The sequence below is a fragment of the Calidris pugnax genome, unplaced genomic scaffold (assembly GCF_001431845.1).
Source record: "Calidris pugnax isolate Ruff unplaced genomic scaffold, ASM143184v1 scaffold219, whole genome shotgun sequence".
Taxonomy (NCBI): Eukaryota; Metazoa; Chordata; class Aves; order Charadriiformes; family Scolopacidae; genus Calidris; species Calidris pugnax.
Window position 1 is genome coordinate 17,423,695 of NW_015094507.1, and position 21,470 is coordinate 17,445,164.

The 21,470-nt window shown below is 40.6% G+C and overlaps 1 protein-coding gene across 1 annotated transcript in view; it reads left to right on the forward strand.

The window, feature by feature from the left end:
• RNGTT (RNA guanylyltransferase and 5'-phosphatase) overlaps positions 1 to 21,470 on the forward strand; it is a 170,988-nt gene that overhangs the window by 124,278 nt on the left and 25,240 nt on the right. Inside the window, exon 14 of the mRNA XM_014964560.1 lies at positions 13,652 to 13,718. Within this exon, the coding sequence (XP_014820046.1) occupies positions 13,652 to 13,718 (67 nt within the window). The remainder of the gene's footprint in view (positions 1 to 13,651; positions 13,719 to 21,470) is intronic.

Consider the following 21,470-nt stretch of genomic DNA (forward strand, 5'->3'; position numbering starts at 1 on the left):
TAATGCACTCCCCACGTTGTTGCTTCACAGGGCTGCATCATTACCAGGAACAGCAGAGATCAGTGGGCGTCCAGGTGGAGATGCCCTGAGTCAGAGAAGGCATCAGCTGATGGAGCAGATCGAGGGCCTAGTTGGTTTTTTGGGTTCTTTTTTTTTTTTTTTTTTTTTTTGAAATAGCACAATTTTCTGAAGCTCTAAACCAGCAAGTGGTTTAGAGAAGTTGGCAGTTTGGGGGTTTTTTGGACCTCATCCTGAAGTTTAATTATTAAGGGGACCTGCTAGTATAGAAACACAGAAGTTAGGGAGACAGTGAGAAAGGATGAGTTGGGGGAAGAAGTGGGGTGGGGGAAACCTTAATTCTAGAGAGCTTTTTTCTTTACCCTCATTTTAGGTAATCTGTTATTTATTTACTGATAGCTACAGCACATTTCTGCTGAAGTTTGCTGTAGTTAGAAAATCCAAAACAATAGCAAAAAACCCTACTAACTCTGAGGTTCTGTATATACCTACTGGCCTTCTGTGTAAGGAAAGACCACTGATGAGCTTGTATGAAGGTGGGTTTTAAATAAAAACTGTTGAATGGAGAAAGAATAATGTACAGTGTGGAGAATAACCAGTGTTTCAACTGCAGTGAGAACAGACCAGCTTAGCTCCACAGAACTGGCTGGGATAGTGGGACAGTTGCAGAGAGTCTGTTTGTGCCATGTGTGCAAGCTTAAGAAAATTGGGTAAGAAATAATTTTGCAACTCTCACAAAGCTCTCAAGTTTGAGGTTGCACCCTCGTTGCACCCTCTTTCCTCACTCCAATGTCTTTAGCCTGGCTGTCTTCATAACAACTTAATGAACAAGAATTCTTCAGCTTGTCTAAAAACCCTCCTTCCTGCATTCTGCTCCTAAGGAAAACAGCTCTCTTTTCCTTATTTTTAGCTTTCAGATGTTAAATACAATAATTACATTCTATCTTAGCTTTGAGTGATTTATACCTGAATGAAGTGCCTGTTTGCTGTCTGATAATAGATTTTCTCTGCCGTAATAACAAGGTGGTGTTGAAAGTAGCTTCAAAGAAAGGAATGGCCTATTTAATTTTTAAACAGATAAAGGATTGCTCTGAAGGAACAATTAAAGCTTGATTTTGCAGCAGTTGTAGTACTTGTCTGATAGATGTTCTTTGGCTGGTTCAAGAAAATAAGTGTGTGCTTATGAAGTAAACCTAGAATTAATTCTTGTTCTGTGCATTTTAAATGGATCGTGGATAAATCTTCTTCCAGTGTAAATGCTGGATGTGAAAAATGAAAGCAGTGTTCTGTGGTTGAAATTAAATATGAGAGAAAAAATGTAGAATTGTAGGAACTGTCAAAATAGTTCCCACTATCACTAGTCTGTGCATGTCAAATGTAGCTGAGGAATGTTAAGGTTACAGCCTGGCATCCAAAAGAAATTGAATTCCTCCAAAAAGAATCGACCCTGGGGGCTGTGCGTTACTCGTGCTGGGACAGGTAGGTCCAGAGCACAGATGTGCAGTAGCTGGGTAAATGGAATGACTTCTGCCACTCCTAAATTGAACTTCTCTTAAGAAAGCAGGTTGTAAAAGAAGATATGTGACGCTTTGTTGTTGGGTTTCCCAGCTGGCGTAAATCTTCAAGCAGGGATGTGTTAAATTGTAGGTTTCCCATCATCTGTTACGGGAAATATGTGCTCTGTGAGTTTGCCCTTTTCTCTCTTTGCTTCTGTGATACTATTCTCAGATAAACTTAATTTTGTCTTCCTGCTAAAGTTTGATTCGTTCTCCTTTCCTTCTCTCGCTCGTATTTACATGTGAGTCTTCAGGGTCGGTTTCCCAGTAAAGGTGGTTATTTTTTTATTTGCTGTCAGTTGCTGCTCCGGAGTGATTAAAGTCCTGGTTAAAATGCATAGGATTTCCATGAAATGACTCAAATTGCATTCCTATATGTCCACTGATAAGTTTCTCTCTCTGGTGGTCTTAAGATGTAGGTAAGACTGGGTATATAGGAAAATGCAATAGCTTGTTTTGTTATGTTTATCATATATATTTTAAAAATAGCCAAATTTTGAGACATCAGAGTCTTTCTTCAAACTTGAGATGAACTTGCATGATCCAGTCCTTGTTCTTCCCAGCTATGTCACTTAGTCTAAGAAAACATACTACCATCTCCAAGAGACTTTGTCTTACATTAAATTAAACCTGAATTAAGTTCACAGTGTTTATAATCAACAATGTGATTTTTTTCTTTTCTTTCTGTAATACCTGTAATTAATTGCAGTTAACTGTATTCCCTAACCAGGCTTATTATTTGTGTGGGTAGCTTGTGATACTGCCATGAGGATCTTCTGCTTGGAGAAACAAAATATACTGAACCATGTTGCACTAATTCTTTAGCAGGCTTTTTTTGGCAAGGGTAAAATATAGTCCAAAAGGACATGCAAAATTGCTTGCAGTAAAAAATTATATCTTGGAGGCATATTGCAAAAAGGAGAAAAAAAAAAATCCCACCATGCTTTACTGTACATTTGTTAATTAATAACTTAATAATTTATGTTACATAAATCTTCTCAGAAATAGATGAAAGAAAAGACAGAGCAGGTCATCCTGATACCAGTTAAATCAGTAGTTATCAGGCAGGGACTGGAAGTAACTAATTTTTTTGTCCTATGCAGTTAGCATTTGATCATAATTGCTCTTTCACTTGTGCCCTACATAATAAAAATTCATAATTCAGGGCTGTAAATGAAAAGATGCTCTCGTTCTGTAATAATAATACAGCAATTTTTATGAAGAATTCAATTATTTTTTCCCACCATTTGTAGGAAAGATATATTTTTTGCAAGTTGCCTGTCACCCAGACCTCGGCTTCTTTGACTTTATATAGAGTGTGTCACGAAATAGCTTAATCACTTCAAGTAAAGTCTAAAAAGCTTGGAGAAAAGAAGAGACTGGGAATACTGATAGAGCATGAGGAGCTTGCAAAATGGTTATACTGACCCAGAATTCTGCAGAAGCAGCTCCCTAAGATGATGGTGTTTCCTGGTCCTCTTCCTCAGCCCGTGGGCAGGCAAGCAGGGGGGGTCTGGCTGTGGGGGAATTTTTGGGGTGTTTGTGAGCTCAGGTGAGACCGTACTCATAAGAGCATCTCTCTTATGAGGAAAGCCTGAGAGACTTGGATCTTTTTAGCCTGGAAAAGAGAAGGCTGAGGGGGGATCTGATCAAGGACTATAAATACATAAAGGGTGGGTGTCAGGAGGATGGGGCCAGTCTTTTTTCAGTGGTGCCCAGTGACAGGAGAAGAGGGAATGGGCACAAACTTGAACATAAGAAGTTCCACCTAAACATGAGGAGGAACTTCTTAACTTTGAGGGTGGTAGAGCCCTGGAAGAGGCTGCCCAGAGAGGTGGTGGAGTCTCCTTCTCTGGAGACATTCCAAATGCACCTGGACATGTTCCTGTGCAACCTGCTCTGGGTGGACCTGCTCTGGCAGGGAGTTGGACTAGATGATCTCCAAAGGTCCCTTCCAATTCTTTATCATTCTGTGATTCCCACTCCCTTCCTGGTGCCTTCAAGAAAAAACTGTTTCCTCTCTCCGAATATGGGAATCAGGATAAATGGTGCTTAAGTTTGGAGGAAGAACAGGGAAGGGAGGAATGTATTGGAGGGAGACATCTTAAAAAGCCTGTATGAAACCAAACCAAGGGGCAGGTGAGTGTTGAAGTCAGAGGTAAAGGACAGAGAGAGGAATGGAGAAGGGGGTTACTGGAGGAGATGGGGCACTTTGAAGTGAGGCAGAGCAGTGATTTCCCTTACAGAGAAAGGAGCCCTACGGGTGAGGGTACTGATTTTTTTGGAGCAGAGTAATACACCAGAAAGACGGGGCAGCTTCACTGCAGGTGCCTTCTAGATTACAGACCCAATAATCGGTGTCACACTGTTGGTAGCTGGTATTAAAAGGTAATAGTCCTTTCTTTTGTCACACCCAGGAAAGTATTTCAGCTCTATTTCTTAATACTTCCAAATGCAGAATACTTCATTCTGCGTTTATTACTACCTTAAGAATTTCTGTAAAAGAAATTTCATTAAAAAGCTCATATAATGAATATGCTGAGGGACTTTAAATTTTATCATGAACAGAGGAGCTAAATCTTGCACCACCCGTGCGGGTTTCAGAAATGAGAGTGAAGCATTCAGAAGAGCTCATGAAGCCTCTGATATTTTCCCCTACCTGATTTTGGATGGTGGATTTGTTCCTAACAGGCGGATGTTCTGCTGGTGGCACTTTGCCTGGGTAGATGGCACTGGGTGCACATCATTCCCAGCCCTGGGCAAAGACTTGGTAGTTCATTACATGCTTCACTCATGAACCCATGCCTAAATGGTTTGTAGACCATAATTCAATCATTCCTGTGGTTGTGCATGTTTAATTAATAAAGTATTAATTTTGAATAAATCATGAAAGTTGATGTGGTGAAAGAGGAGGAAACAGAGTCAGTTGGAGTGGGCTGGCAGTGCACGTGCCTATGGCTAAGGGTGCTCTTTCATGATGCCTTCCCAGGGAGAATCTTTAACAAGAAGGTGGGAATTTAAATACTGATTATATCTCTGATCTGTGCAGAAAAGTGAATTTTATATTCATTACTGGCTTTTTTTAAAGAGAAATTATTAGTCTTCTGGATATTTTTATTATGCACCTGCATGTTCAGTCCCTGTTTCTCTTGTGCACCATGGCAGCGTGCAGGAGCTCCACTCTAATGGAGTGGTTTGTGATGAAGTATTTATTAGTTTTGAATCCTCTCTCAATCAACATAATAAAATACAGGTCACCTGATCAATCTTTGGTCTGTCTTGCATTGTTAAAAGGATACTGGTGCCAACTGGTTTACTCAGGGTACCTTATGCTGTGCTTCAGAGTGGTTTGCAATATTTTATCTGAAAAACTTCTGCATCCATAATTCATCAGATTTTTGATATGTGATAGTTGTGTCCATGGGATACAGAAGTGTCTTGTCCTTACTGCAGAGGAATTCTCTCTAAATTTGGCCAACCTACAGAGTGGCCTGTTTTCTTTTTCTTGGAAGTGTAAGCTGCCAAGTCTGGGGGGGCCCTGAGGTCTTGCCACCATGGGTGCAGCGTGCAGGGCACGGGGAAAACCAGAGAAGTGCTGGAGCAGCTGTGTGAGAAATGAAGGGCAGAAAGGAGGAGGTTATGGCCAGATGAGACCACCCCACGGTAGCTTTCCTGCCAGTTCTTTGTCGTGGTTTTTCATCAGTAACAACCTGTGTTAAAATCACTGAATATTTCAATTTCCAGCTCTGCTCTGATGATTTAGAATATTTGTGCAGAACGAAAGTTTGGTGGTTTGTTTTTATTAATTTATTTTAAAAATGGAAAGACCAAGGACAAAGAGATGACACAACCTCCTGTGGAAGGAAAGTTCAATGAGCTTCAAAGTCAAGCCTTTGAATGTCAGGAAACAGTAGATTTCCAGTTGCCAGGTTCATACACATTATGATACATTCCTTAATTAAATGGGTTAAATTAAACCTTTCCCTAATTCGTACACACAGGAGCACAGATCTTTCACTGCAAAGAGATGCTAAAGTTATAAGGGTGATTGTAAATATGGCATCAGCTTCCTTTCAAAGTGATGAACTTTGCAATCTAGCTAAGCTTGCCAGCCTTTGCTTCATAACTTGCTTCATCAGCAGACTTTCTCTGTTCATGACTTTTTCAGATTACTAATAAATATATTAAACAGCCTGTTTCATAAATTGAATAGTCACTTGGCCTTTGCCAAGATGAAAACTGATCGTTTATTCTGCCCGTTCACTCTCTTAATCAGGGTTTGATCCATAACAGTAAGTAGCCTCTTCCATACAAAAGTGCTTGCTGCCTAGGTTTATTTTTTAAAAAATAAATTACTGTTGGAGAGTGTAACAGAAGCCTTTTGGCAGTCTGAATCGATTGTGTCAGTGTGGTGCCTCTCCTGTCCCCCACTCCTTTTTGAGCACTCTTTCATTAACATGATCAAAAGAGAAGGCAGCTGCAGCCCCAGTGTGAACGCAGGGGATGTGCAACCTCCTGAGCAGCATTGCCCTGCCTGGCCAAGGTAGGCACGCTGACCAGGGCTCTGCTGAAGGACAGGACTCAGAGAAGCTTGAAAAAATTAGGTATTTAGGTATTAAAGATCGACTTGGTTTTTTTAATAGCAGTTCAGACCCTCTGTGTTAAGGAACATCTTGGCTATGTTGCGTCAGGGTTTGGTGATCTGTTTCACCTTAATGATCAGTATATCCTCAGAGCTTTTCTTTTAGTATCTCGATGTCTGCAGGGATTTCATCCTGGTAACTAAAAAATAAAAAGTGTTTGTGACTAGATGCCTTTATTTTTTCAGTGGGAACAAACAAATCCACTAACTTTTCAGCAGTCTTCCTTCATTGCTCCTTGTATTTCCACATGATCAAGTGAAACTACTGAATTTTTTTAACCAGTTCTGTACATTGATATGCTTAAGATATTTTTGCCATTATCTTATTTATTTCTTCTCTATCTTATTTGCTGTTAGAAATCCATTTTTCTTAAGTAGCTGCCGAGACATTAAAATGTCTTTGTTTTGACTTTAAAATACCTGTAATTAGACTTCTTGTTTTATTGAACTCTCCTGACATAAAGCTTCACGTTGTGGTGTCAATTCTTCATTTAATTCTGGATGCTGAATTTGCTGATAGTGTGGTTTCTTTTTATATTTTTAAAAAATGGCCGAGGTGAAAGGACCCAGTGGGGTCCTAGACTAGAAGGTGGATTTACAGCATTCCAGTGAATCCGCTGCGGGGCTTGTGATGTGTGGATAAATCTGGGGAGGGTTGCAGCACCGCCTGTGTCAGGCAGGTCTTTCAGCAAATTGGGAATCATTCCTAACTCCTGGCCTATATTTCAGTGAGATGAAAGGGATGATATTCAGAAAGAAAAATTGACGTTTACTATCAGAAATAGATTCTAATAGTGAAATCTCTCAGACTACGTAATAACCTCCCAAAGGAAAAGGCAAGCAGCCTCATTTTTCAGATAATTTATGGCCAGCCTGGCCAAATTGCTCGTTATACTACAGGGAATAATATTCCATTGGTGAAGGAATGGGCATGATTATTTAATGGGTACTTTTTGTTTCTACTTAACGTTTCCTTTCTACTTTTTATGGATAAGTTATATGTAAATGTAGTCAAAATGCTTCTTTATGTGATTTGCCTGTAAGGCAAAGCCTGGACAAACATTAAAATATTATCAGCGCTAGACATAAATGCAGCAAACAAAAGGAAGTGCTTTTGGAAACGTCTAATGTTGTGGTTTTATTTATAAAGTGCAAGAATGTTTCTTGAAAAACCTCCCATTCTCTAGGAAAGCATTCTTGTACAAACATCCCCCCCAAGAAGAAGCTACAACCAAACACTTGTTCAAAACTAATGCAAATTAAACCCTCCTAACTCAAAGTAAACCCTTATGTTGCTCACTTGATTCTTTTTGACCACGATCTGGAATCACTTGCAGACCATTACCTCAATTATGATGTCACTTCGTTTTGCAGTTTTGAGCTCTCTGGATGTAATTTTTATTGGGTTTGGTATGTAGCAGTGGTGCCATTATTCCGTGGAACTACGTCTTTCAGGGATCAGTTACTTCCTAGATTCCTATTCTCGATAGTCAGTGGCAGGCAGTGATTTACTGTAGGGCATGAGGTAGTTCCATGAAGCCTTTCAGGTATTATGCATTAGGAGCTTTTCCTATGAAGGGCAATTAGCACACAACGTTGAGATTTTTGCCTAAATTACATGTGTTTCAGAAAGCTGCATGTTTATTAATACGTGGGAAGGCTGAGGGTGTTAAATTCCAGTCTGTAGTTTGTGCTACCCACTGCGTTTTTCCTCATGAATATTACTTAGAATACAGTTTTATGTTAATTGTCATCACCATTAGCTTGGCTTGGGATAATTCTGCAAATTGAGAATTCACAGAATGAAAAGGTTTTGCTTACATTTTTTGTGGTTCTTTTTATTGCAGAGATGAATTTAGCATTTTAAAATTGTTTACTGCCTCTTTTTTAACACTGGATTGTATCCCTTCCCAACTTTTTTCCCCTCTTGAGTTCAAACCCGAGGCTTTCTTTTGCATTTTTACTATGTAACCTGTAGCTGTGCATAGTATCTTCTCCAGTTTCCTTGTAGTTTTTTTTTTCAATCTGTGCTCTAATTTGAGGAAGAATGTCCTAAATGAGACATAAAGTTTATTTGTCTACTCTTTACCGTGATGACTAAACTAGAATAGCTTATATTGAAAACTTTTCTTGCGTTGACTGTTCTTGTGGAAATTTAAGGAAGAAGTTACATGTTTCACAGAGGTAGAGAAGAGCTGAAGTGTTGCTGTAGGCAGCTCTGCATCCCTACCACCTCCCATTTCATGGAAGCTTCCATCCTGAAAAACCAGAGAGCTCAAGCCCATACACCTCTCCATTGGGCATCGTTTTCCTTCAGCTCATTCCGGGGCTTCTTCCAGCCCTTCTGCTGCACCCCTCATGTCTTTCACTCCACACTGCCTTCTTTCCAAGCCTCTGTGTTGTCACCTAGAGCTGTCTCAGTCCGTGTTCCTACACCATGTGCCACCGGTCTTTCAAGAGAGCAAGCTCAGGAGCTGCTGCCTCGCACAGGAGCAAGTTACCGCGTCCCGCTCATCTGCAGTAACTTGCTCCTGTGAGAGGCGGCGGCTCCTGGCTCCATCCTGCTCCTTTATTTCTGGAAAACCTCCTTCCGTAGTTTACACGGCAGCACTAGGATCCAGATAGCCCAGGAGGAGACTCCCAGCAGGTTGGTGTATGACAGGTCAGGAGTTATGCTTCCAGCTCCACAGTTTGCGTGGTGCCAACCTTCAAGGTGACCTTCAAGTCACAAGTCTTATGAGGAGAGGCTGAGGGAGCTGGGGGTGTTCAGCCTGGAGAAGAGGAGGCTGAGGGGAGACCTTCTCACTCTCTACAACTCCCTGAAAGGAGGGTCTAGAGAGGTGGGGGTCGGTCTCTTCTCTCAAGTCACAGGCGACAGGACGAGAGGAAATGGCCTCAAGTTACACCAGGGGAGGTTCAGGCTGGATATTAGGAAAAATTTTTTCACTGAAAGGGTCATCAGACATTGGAATGGTCTGTCCAGGGAGGTGGTTGAGGCACCATCCCTGGAGGTGTTCAAAAGACAGGTTGATGTAGTGCTGGGAGGTATGGCTTAGTGATGGTGATGCTTCTTGTTTGTTGTGTGGGTGTCTATTGTTGTCAGTTAGGTTGATGGTTGGACAAGATGATCTTTAAGGTCCCTTCCAACCTAGAAGATTCTGTGATTCTGTCATTCAAGGTCACCCTTGGGCTCTGAAGAGGTCAGCATTTGGAGTTCAGGTCAACCTGAAGTGGTGTCCTCAAGGCACACCTGCCAACAAGACACAGAGGAACTATTTGACGCCTACTTTCTGCCTTCACAAAGTACTTCTGAACACCTGGAGCACTGGTGTGTTGGTGGGCTGTGCCTGAATCTTTGACCAGAATATCTTAAAATACCCACCTTCATCTTAAAAAACAGCTCTTCCTGAGTTACCAGGAACAGGCCACATGTGGAGAAGGGGAAGTGATCAGGCTTCTTTGAAATGTGTTGCCCTCATGAAGTCCATAGCTAAGGGTCACTCTACTTCCCATGGCAAAAGGTGGTAGGAAGAGGGGTGATGGTACTGGGACTGTCCCACCCCCAGAGCAAGGCCATCTGTGCCTGGGGACGATGGCCTCTCTGATAAATCAGTCCTTGCTGCTCCTGTAGCCCTAATCCACCGGTCTTCTCCAGCCCAGAGCTCTCCTCCAAAGCTTTCCAACCCAGAGGGCTGCTTTGTCACTCCTTTATACTTCTTATCCCTTTTGTGTCCCCCATTCCCTGCTGTCTCACTCTGCCTCATTCCAAATTTCCTTTCACCCAAGCCCTTTATCCTGCCCTATATTTATTGGCATTTACCCCCCTCGCATCACTGTTGCCTCTACTTTTTCTTGGATTTAAGGTCCCTCCCAACCCAAACCATTCTGTGGTTCTATGACCATGCCCAGTCCCGCTTCCCCCACAGGTAGGCAGTGCCTGGCTCCTGCAGCTTGGATTTTGGAAACACCCGTGTGTTTTGCATCCCAGAAAACACCAAATCTAGGATTCTGAAGGCAGAAAATAAGGGCAGTTGGTGGTAACAATATGGCAGCATTTTCTTGGTACTGGCAAGGCTTTTAAGACCTTGACGTTTCATTGGCAAAAGTCAGAAGTGGTTTGTCCTGATACTTTTGGGTTTTTATGCTTTTTGCATGAAATGTAACGTTACATCCCAAAATAGGCACATAGGGCTAGAAGTCTGCTCTCTTGGGTGTGTGGGATAGGAGTAGGGGGAGTGAAATTTTCCATATGGACAGTACATATTAAAGAACCACTGCTTCTTGGAGGGACCTTCCTTCTGCTCACAGAAAACAATGGGAATAGTGTTGATAATGTATTGAATGGAAGAGACACAAATAAAATCCACGTCGATCTATAAGCTAATATGGTCAGTTGGGGCAACTTTCTATAATGCTACATATTTCCCAGTAAAATTAAAATCCATGTACTGAAGTGCCAGCGGGTATTTGCCTTTTTGACAATCGTTTCTCATAATCTGAAGGTAATTACTTGAATGTGAAATTCAAAGGTGATCATTGTGCTGTGAAACTGTCCCCACTGGTTCATAGGCTGGTATTGATTGTGGCTAATTACAGGAGATGTCCAGCTGGTAGTGGGGTTAGGTGTCGGGTACCACTGAGAGAGTTTAGAGAATAGAACTGTGCAAATGTGAAATTAGGTAAGAAATAGGAGATTGACTTTTTAAAAGAGGACATTGGAATAAGGAAACATATAAGAGCTTATAACCAAACCTGCTTACCATTGGAAAGTCTTCAAAGGCAAAGGGGAGGGCATTAGGAGAGAATCTGTATCAGTTTAGACAGACATGCTGAAGTTTGTGGTATAAAGTTAATTTTAGGTATTTAAAAATAATGCAGCCTGGTGTTGTGGTGAAGAAGAACTATAAAAATGGCTAGGTATAAGTCATTTAGGCAGAGTCTTCCATGTGAGCTCGGTCTCTGAAATACAGATTATGCTGATACCATAGAATGGGTTGGGTTGGGAAGGACCTTAAAGATCATCTACTTCCAACCCCTGTGCCATGGGCAGGGATGCCTTCGATCAGGTTGTTCCTCACCTGTTCCTCACCTCATCCAACTTGGCCATGAAAGGTGAAGAAATAATGATAAGCTGCTTCTTCTGTGTCAGAATCAGTCTTATTAAGGAAGGCAATTTTTGGAATACGTTTGCAGGTTTTGGGTGTGCATCAGTGATAGCAAGTTAAACACTGTAAACTGCTGTGTGGTTTTCTGGAAAGATAAATCTTAAGGTTCCTTAGATGTTTGTTACTTCTAACTAAAGCCAGCCTAAAGACTCAGATTTTTAACAGTCCTACGTTTCTATCCATTAAAGGAAACAATGTGAAGAATAACCACGGGGGAATTAATCACACTGTATGTCTTTTCTGGTTTTGGGTCCCTGACTAGAAATACAGCTAGTGGATTTTTAGGTTTTTTTTCTTTTCTGCCTGACAAAAATTATATGCAGTTCTTTTTAAAAATACTTTTTTTTTTTTTTACTTTAAGGTGCCTCTCTCTCAAATATGGTGACAAAACCAGATTCTCTTTTAGCCTTTTCCGCTAATTACTTTCCATATGTTTCTTTTTGTTTAGAAAACCCTTAAATATTTTCCAAGTTTGCTTTACAGCCCTAGGAGGAGATTCGATCAATATGCTGGCTTTTTCAGCTCGGAAGAGCTGCATTCTGAATTAATTTGACTTATTGTGACTGAGAGTGAGTTTGATGTGCTCATCCTGACTTCCATATGTCAGTACTGGTCTTCCCGATGGATTCAGGCACACTGATGGGCAAAGGGAGGAAGCCAGTTGCCTGTCCGTACTGTGTCTGGTCTGCCCTGATCCTTACTGGATCTTACTGGTCTTTCCTTCATTTGGGTATTTCTGTCAACTCCCAGAAAGTTTTTGTATACGATATTAATTATAAAAGGATTTTTGAAGGTGATACACAGTTCAACACCATTGCTTACTTTTGTTTTATGTACGTGGATGTTTCAGCTTGGCCATTTTGCCAAGTTACCCCAATTCCCACTCTTGGGAAACCAGTTTAAGGCCATGTATGCCATATTGTTGTCAGAACTGGGAAAAATCAAAATCATACCAAGATGTGTACATTGTGTGAACTGAAGGTCAAAGCAACGATTTTCTGCTATCTGCTTTACTTCGGGGATTTTTTTGATTGTGAAAATAGGTCTGGAGATGATGAGATACTAGTTAGAAGATGAAAACCAGTTTATATATAGACAAAAAAATATAACTCACTATGAATTAAAAGTATATAAAGAAAGAGACATCTCAGTGTCAGACCTGAGCAGAATGGTGCCTACAGTCCTACTTATTTTCTGGTTATTTCTAGTTAGGGGGAAATGTCAGCCATGTCCGAGGCCTTATTGCGAATGGGAATGGGATATAAAATTGAAGGAAAATATAAAATAGCAAACACTTTATGAAACCTTGGAGCTACTGAAGAGTGTGATGGGGTTTGAATGACACTGTTAGTCAAAACAGAAGCTCTTTCAATGGTCTGTCGTTGATGACTTCTCCTCATGGGGTGCCTGTACTTCATCACAAGGTGCTTGGAGCTGCTGAAGAGGAGGGGATGACCACTGTGCCTTTGCTTAGTGAAGAGGAACATGGTGGTTGTCCAGTTGGAACAGCATGATGCTCTCCTAACCTTTGCACCAGCCGATGGTGTTCTCCTCTGCTTGTTGATAGCAGGGGCACCTTAATGCTCCTCCAGGATTTGGGGTTTGTCTGGTAATAACATGGAGGTGCAAGGTTTCTGCAGAAATCCAACTAACTCTTTCTCAGAAGCACCAACAGTCATTTGAGTCGACTCATCCCCCTGTCCCTCTGGACCTCGGTGGTGTATGCAATGAGAACAGCAGGCACAAACTCCATCTGGGGCTCCTTTTATTTAGGAAGCCAGTAGACAATATGGCAGAGAGTCTTTATTGTCTTCTTGTAATGATGTCATTTTTATGTTCCTGTGCCTATTTTTATTTGCTCTAATCTGTTTTAACTCTTAGGCAAGTTGCTCTGAATGTGTGTTTACTGGTCTTTTCTCCTCTCCATTGGTTTCTCATGTTCTCTAATGAGTAGAAAAGACGCGTACCTGCCGTTCTTCCATATTTCTGAGTGACATCCATCACAAAGAAACCCATGAAATAATTTTGCTGAAGAGACGCTTGCGCCATAAATGCAAATTCCCAATATGCATCCATCTTTAATGGGCATCTTTCCTTTTTTTCGTTCAAATAGAATTGTGTAATCAGCTTTGCAAAGGTAGCTCTTGCTGTGGAAATGAAGCTTGTTGCCCTGCCGGGGTTCAGTAACAGCTATTGGAGATGCAAAAAAATAAAAACCAAACCTTATGGATGTAAAGTGATATCTTAAAAGATTTTTTTCATTTTTTTAGGCTACTCACCCAGAATGTTGGTCTTCTTTATGTTGGAAACTTTGACAGACCTTTTGCACAAATTAAGGTATGATTAATAAGCTGGGAGGGGAGGGGAGGCGGCTGTTTAAATTATTTAACTTCTGTATGATTTAAGTCTTGATTTAGAGAACTTCAAGGTAGCAATACAACTTCAGGAAAAGTAATGGGAAATAGTGCTACTTTGGTGATGTTTGCCATATTCTGGGTTCGCTTCTGGTTATGTCTCTGTGCTTAACTTGTGAAAGAAGTTAGTTTTTCCTATCATCTTTTGATTAATTTTGACTTTGGTTTATCAGAAGGAAAATCTTACTTTTAAAATTTTTTTTTTCAATTTAGGTTACCTTGCCAGTAACGTTTTAAAACAATGCACTTCTGGAATTTGGTAATTCTTCTAAGTGATCCTTGACAGAGAAGATAGAGCAGTAAAAAGCACGGATTGTTTTCCCAGTATTATTAGATTTATTATGAAAGACTCATACAATTGCTGGAAAATCATTTGTCTTTTATGACTTACTGTTTCTTTTCCTTCAGTTGAACTATAATAGTTTCACATTTCTAATTGCCAGTTGCTAATTAGTTATTGTCATGTCACTTGCAAACAAAAATGTTTTACAAGGATGTATGGACTGATTTTGATGAGTTTCATTGGCGTTTTTCTGAGGAAAAAGAGAGAGAAGCATTAGCATGTCAACCATTACACTGGATGTGCAAATGGGGTGTCTGTTTTAGAATGCTGCAATGTTTCCATGTCCCAGCTGATACCTGTAATTACTGTATGTTCTACACTCTTGGCAGCATTGCTCCCTCCATTGTGTGCACACACTTGTGCCCCTCAGAATTTTAAAAGCCTTGGTTTTGCTTTACATCTAAATGAAACTTGATTTCTAAATCTCAGATGTGTTCCTTTGCCATCCCTGATTACATTACCAGAGAACAGTATTCCCAACCGTATCTAGCTAATGCTTGCTTTTTCTAACTTAAACTTTAGTACTGTTTTAAAATTACTTTGAAAGAACAGATGCATGCTTTTCATCTTCCCTGTTCCTCCCATCTCCCCAGTTCCTACATGTATAACATTCACTTTGGCTCATAATCAAACAATTTAGATGTTTCTTGCTTGAAACGTTGTGTTGCAAGAAGCTTCATCACAATCAATCTTGTATATTTTTGGTGCTAATCCTTCAGAATATTGCTTGTTGAAATGCTTTATAAAACTTTTATCGCATTATTTTCCCCTTCCAAATGAGCCCCCATTCCCTCCCTCGCCTGCCCCATCCATTTTTAATAGCAGGCAGTGCAATGGGGAGGTTTCCCCCTGGCTGGGAAGACTTTAGTGAGTTCACTGGGTGAATTTTGGAGAGAAGAGGTGTGCACTGCACTGGTTTCCAGCCGTTGGCAGTCAGCAGTCGGACTCCTCCCATCACTCCCCTTTTTTAAGGTAGAGAAAGAATGGCACAATATTCCAGACACAGGCACAACAGGGTTTTCTGTTCTGTTGGCTGTTCTTACCGTTGCATGGTGCAATGCTTGATAAATATCCATCATACATTTAATTTGAGTAGGTTAACATTAGACTTCCTGGCAGTACATCGCTGGTGGACTCTCATCCTAAACGTTGTGTTTGCCCCAGAATAGATAATATAGATATTCAAAATGACCTTCGGTTACTACCTAGGAATAACAAAGCTCATTATCCACTAAATTGCTGTAGATTACATAGACATGTTTGAATAATCTAATTCCACAGTCTGTACTCTGTAAGAGAGAACTTTTATTTCTGGAGCTATAGGCATATCTATGGGCAGGTATTTGCACAGTGTTGCTATGCTTTGTTTCTGGTGCTAAAGGGAAACCTGGTGGTAAGGGGTAAATGAATGCTGCATGACAGCAGGAGGAACTGGTTTGGAGTGATGGGGTCGCAACTTCATAGAGATCTTCAGCACCAAAAATGGGGAATAATTATTCACATTAGGAATTGGTGCTGTGAAAAGATATTTCTGTACTCTGGAGATACACCATGGTCTCTGTAACTGTTGACACGAGTTTCTTTCATTCTTCCTCCAGCAGTTCTCCAGGTCTTTCATACGTGGTTGCTAGTGATTCCACCAGTTGAGACCTGTGAACCACACTTGGTCCTGGAGTACATACGAAGCAGAGTCTTTGTACCCTGCTTAGTTCAGATGGTTTTGCTCACTGTGTGACGGATCGCTCTCTCTCCTTGTATAAATTACCCACTCACGTTCATTTGCAAATATCCCAAGTGTTAAGGTGTTCTATTAAGGTATGGCATTTCTTGCCAAGCGTGTGCATTAAGAAATGCCCGAAACCACTACAGTCCTCTGCTGGTGTAGATTTATTACTCAAAGGGAACCATTATTACACAGCAGTGCATTTTAATGCACTTTCAGTTGGACAAATAGGAATGTTACCGGACCTTTGAAATATTCACAGTAAATGTATAAACTGCCACACTGGTACTCATAAATTCATCTTTGAATGTATGTGCCTTTACAAAACCACAGAGAGAGAAATTCCTTATCAAAGTATCCCTTCCCAAAAGCAAACAAGTTTGATTTTCCAGAATTGTGCAGGAGATAATTGTACCAGTGTCTTTGATGATGAAGACTGTAGATGGCAAGTCTGGGGAAAAAGATTTTGAAATACTAACGTCTCTTCGAGGATGATTTTTCTATGACTTTCTTTCTCGTATGCAAAAATTCATTAATATTTATATATATTGATATTTAGAATGTTTCTGAGACATAGATGAACTGGTAAGATTAACCAGAATTACTTGATTGTCCTCCTCCTGCCTGGCTTTCGGTGGTATCGGTGGCGGTGCTTGACAGATGTTTGAGCTCTGTACTTCATTACACAAAAGAAATGCCAACCATTCACTCCTCAAGCTTTTGAATCCTGTATCTGGCAGCAGGTAGATGGAAAAAAAAAAAAAGAAAAGGGTGTTTTCCTGGCTAGAAGGATCTGCCTGGAACTTTCCTTTCCAACAATGTGCCAGTTCATGGATATTGCAATATTTTGTGTGTTGCTACTTTGAGCAGAGTTCACGATACACAATTTTTAAGTTACTGCATAGAATTTGTGATTGCTCTTGTTCTAGGGTGACATTCAGTGAGTTTCACTAAGTTCAGCAACTTATAAAAATGATAGCTCTTTCAGTTCGCTGCTGAAAGTACTAAACTAATTAATGATTTGAAAGTCAAATTTGCTGTGGCAATGAATTCTCGTTTTATTTCCAGGGGACTGTTCTTTGAGGTTTTATTGGAGGAATCGATTTTATAGAGGGTAGTTCCTCTTAATAATTGTATTTTTTTTTCTAAATGAAATTATTCTAAAATATTGTTTAATTCTATTGTCTGTTCAAAGGTGGTGTAGAACGGTTTCACCATAAATGTTTTTATGTCTTTTCCCATTTAAGTAGCTGTGTTCGTAGCAGTAGTTACTGTCAGGTACTTCTGTATTCATTCAAAGAACTTGGGAGCAATTCAGTGATTTGCTGCTTTCTTTGGATCTCAAGTGGCTGTTTTTATTGAGTATCTCTTGGAAAGTGGATGAAGCAAAAAAGGTTTGTGTAAGTGACAGTATCGATCAGCAAGATAAAGAGTTGCCATCAGCTGGAATTAACTGGCAAACTTTAAAAAATCTATTTATGTTAGATATTGTTAGTATTCTTTTACTGGCAATGAAGCTGTTAAAGCAAAAATTTTATCACAGAAATGTTGCGTTTATTAGAAGTAACTATATCCCTTGTCCCAGCGTACGTGGTAGTCACCTGAGGGAAGGGTATGTTACAGGGTTTTTGACCTGTTTGGAGAATAAAAAACCTTTGTAAGATATATGACACATTTCTAAAATAGAGATTTGATCAATGTAGATCAGAATGAAAACTTTGCTGTGCTATCTCTAGTAATAACAACTATAAAGAAAATGATGTTGCTTAAGCAGCTTATTAGGATTGAAAGTTTTTGCAGTTCAGTTCCTAGTTGCTTGTGGGATTAGGGGAAACTGTTCAGTACACTGTGTTCTCCATTATTAATCAGTAATGAAGCTTCTGGCAGTCTTTACTATTGAGCTAATGACTAGCTTCGGTTTGGGCTATTAACACATTAAATTACCATTTAAATAAAGATTAATTACTGCCATTTTATTTTTAGTATTTTAAGAGTAGTTATTAAAAAGTTTCATTATAAATACTACTTTGTTCAAAATAGAATTGTTTGATTTAATAGAATATGAGGACAGTTACGGTGAAAAGAATATTTTGGAAATAGTGATGTGTTCTTAGTATTTGGTTTCTGTGGTAGGAGCCCGGTGGAAAGATTCTGAAAGTTTTAAATTTGCTTCTGGGGGCTTTGCTGCTGTAGTTCCTGTGGTCTGGCTGGCAGGGACAGGCAGGGAATCGAGCTCTCTGCTCTCACCTGCAGCTCAGTACCTGTTATCTGTGGTTTTATTAAACCTGGGAACAGAATTGCTGATTGCTGAGCCCTCGGCAAATACACTTTTAATTTAAGACATGACAAAACACAGTAAAGTTCTGCCAGAGAAAGGCCTTGCAACGGGTAATCGCCCCAGAATAAGTTCTCTGATGATATCACATCAAAACCAGTAGACCCTCCGGATGGAAATCCATCCACCTTTACTTCAAGATCCACAGACAATTTCCCAGCACCTCAGAGAATTGATTGTAATGGTCCCAAGAGCTGAAACATCTTCAGGGTGGCTGCTTTGGGTTCGTCCAGACCCGGAGGCTGAAGTGATGTCTGAGAATCAGGCTGGGCCTCATCCACGGCTCCTCCAGCGGCATCAAACATCCGGAGATGATTACTGAAGTGCTTGGGCACAATTTACCAAATCATCTTGTCCTGGAAGAAGAGGGCGCAGGCACAAATTGGTGAACTTGCTGCTTTCAAGAGCTGATTTCTTCGGCTAGGATTAGGCGCTGATTTCTTGACTGAAACCGGCAGGTTTTGCTCCCCTGAGTGACTTCTCCTCCCAATTAGTGATCCCACAGCTGGGTGGACTGCCACTGTCTTGTCACAGAGGACAGGTAGAGAGCACCTTGTTGGGGTACAGCTCTTCAGACTGCTCCAGGTTTGGGAGGAGGATTAGACCAATCTTCCCCTCACTTTCCCCCTCAGTTGCTGTCCTGACAGAGCTCCACAACTCTCTGCTCTGCACAGGCTCTTACGTGTGGAAGTTTTACAGGCAGTAGGAGTCTGTTGGTGCTCTGATTATTCAATTTTTTGCTTATTGGACTTTCTGACATATTTCCAGAAGTTTTTGCTTTCACTGCCACAGCAGAGAAGGATTTCTATCGCAAAGTCATAATCTGAATTTTGTTTCTATTGCCTGTCTCCCCTGCGTGTTATTTTGTGCTGTTGGTGTATTGTATGTGATACAAAGTGCCATAGAACAGAGCGTAAGGATATCGTGCCTTCAGCTTGAATAAATATTCAGCCCTAGTATCTCTGGAGTGAGACATCCCTGAGAAAAAGGACGTACAGGTTTATCTGCAGGTGTTTGATTCCCATTACACACCTTGAAGACAAATGATTTCAAACTGGGAGAGACACCTCTGGGATGAACAGAGGCCTGTCAAATTAAAGAAAAATAGCGGTAACGCGCTCGGGCAGCTGAGCAGGACGGTGTCAGAGAAGGATTATTTCATCTTTCCATTAGCCGAGTTAACACGGGCAGCGAAGGGAAGCAGCAGCAGAGAAGATTGTTTTAAACTAGGAGAGGAGCGATGGGAGAACAAATGGATTCTGCTGGCCAGAAAGGATTTTATTCTGAAAGCTGAGGAATACTTTTGAGGGCTGCAGATCCAGATCCAGCTTCCACTGGGAACAAACACCTTTGGAATGTTGAGAAGGAACGTGGTGATGATATGATTCGACGACTATGAAGGAGGAAGATAAACTCAGATGATCTGAGTCCCTACGTTTCATTAAACACAGTCACTCGGAATTAAAACACACAAACCGAGGATAGAGCCGTACAGCATTCTACCTCTCCTGAAGATTAAACTGTGTCTTTAGGATAAAGTAATCAACATTAATAATACATATTTATTCTTGTGAACACTCTCCAAACAGAACTAGTGGGTGGCTCTAATGTTTTACAGAGTGTTGTGAGATTTACAGCAGGATTTTCTAGCTGTGGAATCTGCACTGGGCATCGTTGGAATTGCTGTTGTTGGGCTGTTGAGAAGCTGCAGAAGGAAATCCTTTTCCTCCTTTTTCTTATTCTGATTGTCTTTTGTGGAAACCACCTTTATTTGTGTGTCATGCAGAAGTCAACACACGGAAACAGTTTTAGCTCCAACATTTAAAAAGTGGGGCTGATTGCTAGCTAATCCTTCAAAATAAATATCTCCATGTTCCTGATGCATATTGTTACAAGATGACGGTCTACAGTCTTCTTGTGGGAAGTCATACAATGCTGAGATAATGCCTTCTGGTGCCTGAACTTGACCTCCTTTTCCAATCTTTCCTTTCTTCTGAACTTCACATAAGGGACCGAGCCAAATTCAATATCTTAGTTTTTATCTTCAGGGTACTCGCATGGTCTGGGATCTATGAAAAGTTACCTGGCGTAGGCTGTGGTTGCCTTCCTCAGCAATGCAGAAAGGCTTTACATTAAAAATAAAGTTAAATCTCAGCAGAGAGAGGGTTTTCAGGAGGGCAGCCTGGGACTTGAAGTGAACCTGACTGTACCTGGAGTGGCCACACATCTCACAATCTTCTCTCCCAAGTTCCAGGTGGCTCTCTTTGACTTTGTGTCCTAAACAATAATCTGTTCATATTAAAAAACAAAATTCTGAATTTCTGACAGCAGTAACAGAAACTCTGAGAGGTAAAAAACTGCCCAGCCCACACAGTTTATATCTTGTAAAGAAGATGAGGGAGGTGCTAGAGAGAATTTACTGAACAAACTGCAAGTTAGAGAATGTTGTAAAGTGCCAGCAAGAATTCACCCACTGCTCGTGCCTAATTACACGTTTGTTGAAGGTAGCAAATGTAGCTCATTTTGAAAATAGGATGCTTTTGAACCATTACTTTAAGAATTAATTTGGAAAGAAAAAAAAAGCATATGGCTTAATTCTTTACCCCTTGACTTCCTTTCTTTTTTTCTACATCTCGACAGTCTTTGTGGCAGCTTTTCTGAAAGGCAATTGCTAACTCTTAAGGGCAAGGCGTCCTGACTCCTTGTGTGATTGTGCAGTCCCTGGAGTGTCAGAGCCTCAGCCCTGCCTGCCAATGTTACACACCAATAGTATAAATGAAAAGTAATATATTTTATCTGTGCATTTCCATTACAGCAAATGCCAGCATACAGTGGGCATGTTTACTCTCTATAGACACGTTGAGGGGGGAAAAAATGCTAGAAAAAAAAAAATAATAATCTAGCCTTGGTGCTGGTGATGTAAACAGCAAAAGAATAACAACTAGAAAATCTGCATGAGCACTGCAAAAACTGAAGCAGAGATTTTGTGTGCTCTCTCAATTGCTGCCCCGAAGAACAAAATGTTAATGAGCTGTAATTTATAAACCCGCTCTGTTCTGATGGATCAGATAGTCCCCATTTTGCTTTTTGTCATGATTATGCCTATGAATTCAGTTAAAAAATTTGTTCTTTGTAAAGCATGTGGTGTTCCATAGAAGTCCACAGAATTAGGAAGATTACCTCTGCAGTTTTCTGTTGTTGCTGCCAATAAGATAGAATAATTGGTGCTTAGTTTTGGACTATGCTTTGCTTTTTTTTTGGGGGGGGGGGGGGG